General features: G+C 40.6%; 1 protein-coding gene across 1 annotated transcript in view; it reads left to right on the top strand.

Moving 5' to 3' along the window:
• The first annotated feature begins 1,551 nt into the window (after window positions 1–1,551).
• The window catches only part of LOC107728096 (spondin-1-like), a 153,716-nt gene continuing 152,422 nt past the window's right edge, over window positions 1,552–2,845 (top strand). The window contains exon 1 of the mRNA XM_016538173.1: window positions 1,552–1,706. Within this exon, the coding sequence (XP_016393659.1) occupies window positions 1,552–1,706 (155 nt within the window). The remainder of the gene's footprint in view (window positions 1,707–2,845) is intronic.

Genomic DNA, 2,845 nt, shown 5'->3' with positions numbered 1-2,845 from the left:
AGGTCGCTCTCCAGACACCGGAGGATTCCTTCCCTCCAGCTCAGTCCCGTGGTGTCTGGGAGGTCCAAGGGGCGATGGTAGTTGGCCCCGAGCCAGAACAGATAATTAATGGTGGCATCATCGAGGGCCGTAGCCGCGGCGAGCCTGCAGAACTCCAAGGATTACTCAACAAAGGGGAGATCTAGGCGAGCTAAGGCGGAGAACCGATCGGCAATTTCCATAGCCGTGGGGAAAACAAAAAAAACTTCTCAAAAAGGCGGAAAAAAACAAACGCGAGGAAAAGTTGCCGCTCACTTTTTGTTTGGTCTGGAATTCTGTAACGGGTTGCTACTGTGGGGAGCAAGGAGCGAGGAACGAGGAGACCAGGAGTACAAAACAAAGGAGTTTAATTCTTTTTTTCAGGGAATCACACGTAGCACAAGGAGTTGACAAACAATTCCAGACAAGGGAGAACAGAACGGGCTAGAACTAAATAGGGCAGATAACGAGGGGGAGACAGGTGATGGGGATAACTAATAACAAGGAACAGGTGATACTAATAATGGGAAAAGGAACTGGAAGGACCAAATAAGGACAACAGGAACTAAACGGGAACATACACGTGACAATTATCGTAGCTTCATAAAATTACGGTTGAACCATTCATGTCACATGGACTATTTAATGGTGTCCTTACTACGTTTCTGGATCTTGAACGTGGTAGCTCCCTTTCTGTCTATGCAGGGTCAGAAAGCTCTAGGATTTCATCAAAAATGTCTTAAATTCTATTCCAAAGATGAAAGAACGTCTTACGGATTTGCAACGACATGATGATGAGTAACTAATGACAACATTTTTGGGTGAACTATACCTTTAAGCCTTTACAGAAAAAAAGCAAACTTGAAAAAAAAAAAGTTTGCAAGAGAACACAAAAAGAGATCTTTGCCAGAGAATGCAAATGTTTTGTGAGTGAATGCAAAGTTTTGCCAAAAAAATTAAAAATAAATAAATCCTCCCATCCTGTATTTTTTATTTTTTACCCGACCACTATGTCCCTTTAGGGGCTCTGTAGAATCATTTACCTAACTGATTCATTGCAAAAAAAAATAAAATCTGATTCATTCAGGAACAAAACAATACTTGTGTGCATTTCTCGGACACAATAAAGAGTTTAAATATTTCAAGTGAGGTACTTTATATTTAAAAAACAATGCCCTGCAAGAGCTGGCACCTACAGGGTTTTGCTGTAGATGAAGTGCATTGACCTCCGTGTGTGGATCTCCATGTCATGTCATATCAAATCCATCACCTTTGTTATTGCTGTTTGGGTTATTGGGTGGAGGATGTCTGAAGGGGAATTGCTGGTATTGCCATTGACCTCTTAAGACTACAGGTGATAACTCTCTACACACATACATGCACACTCATTTTGGCAGATACAAATTGATGATAATCTTCTGTAGTATTTTTACAAAGTTTTGTGTTTTATTATTATAATTTTTTTGTCTTACATGAAGAGAAAGTAACAAGAATGCTGCCATATTTGAATCGGACACATTTGTATTGACGGGTATGGGTTTGTGCACTCTGCAGATAATCGATGAGGAAGACACACAGTTTATGACAAACTGCCCTCCAGCAGTGACAGAAAGCACCCCACGCAGGAGGACCAGGATACAGGTGTTCTGGATAGCGCCCCCATCAGGCAGTGGCTGTGTACTGTTGAAGTAAGTGTCATAACTATCCTCACCTCACAGTTCTAACCAGGGTGGTATTTTAGGGGGAACCCATGCATCTATGGTTATCATAGTAATAGAACAAATTGATTTTCTTAAAACAATTTCCAAATTGTTGATCACTTGGTATTCTACATCAGTGTTTCCTCATCTTGGAGGACCTCACACTGCAGTCTTCCCAATTAAACACACCTGACTCACCTCATCAGCTATTTAGAATGAACTAAATGTGTGCGGCTGACATTCAAAATGTGCAGTGTTGGGCGTCCTCCAAGACCAGGATTGAGAAATGTGAAATAAGATATGACTTTCAAATATTTATGCAAAAAAATAAAATCAATTAAATGCATGCATGATGTATATAAAGATGTTATAAATGTTTTAAACCGGCTTTGTCCTTAGAACATTGAGAAGCAAGTTGAGAACATCCAGCAAACACCAATGAGGGAACAAATGTTTTTACCTTTGGTTGAAACCTATCTGTCATAAACAAGATAATTTTGTTAAACTTTGTCCTTCTGATTTATTGTCCTTTATACTTGTAAATCTTGTTAAGCATTTTCCCACGATTTTGGTTACATCCATAGAAGGAAACATAATTTTATCTTCCTTTTATTAACTCTGAGTCAATAGAATTGGTTTTGTAATCAGTCTTAGACTGCATGGACACTCTTAGTCAATCCATACAGAATTATACAGTGTGGATCATCGGTGGACGTTAATGACAGGCTACAGGTATGTAGGCAGGAAGTTGACAGAACATCGAGAGATTATGACTGTTCCATGATTCACTCGTTTTTCAGATGGAATACTATTCTAAAAAGAAGTTGTCTCATAACATTATATAGCTCGCTGTCTGTAATGGAGGGGCTTGAGACTAAGGCCCAATCCCAATTCTACCCCTTAGCCCTTCCCCTTCCCCTCCATTTCGCGCGTTCACGTGAAGGGGTAGGGGTGTCTCAATTCTCTTTTGGTTGGAGGGGTAGGGGTAGGGCCAGATAGCCCTACAAACGAAGATTTTTCGGGACCACACTTCAAACGAAGGGGTATGAATTATCTCAGCGTAAACCGGCTTCAGCGGCAACATGGCTGCCCGAGCGAACAAAAAGACACATAAATGTAAGCATTTT

Source organism: Sinocyclocheilus rhinocerous, unplaced genomic scaffold (assembly GCF_001515625.1).
Source record: "Sinocyclocheilus rhinocerous isolate Xijiao unplaced genomic scaffold, SAMN03320098_v1.1 scaffold1358, whole genome shotgun sequence".
Taxonomy (NCBI): domain Eukaryota; kingdom Metazoa; phylum Chordata; class Actinopteri; order Cypriniformes; family Cyprinidae; genus Sinocyclocheilus; species Sinocyclocheilus rhinocerous.
This window is presented reverse-complemented; position numbering and strand designations above follow the sequence as displayed.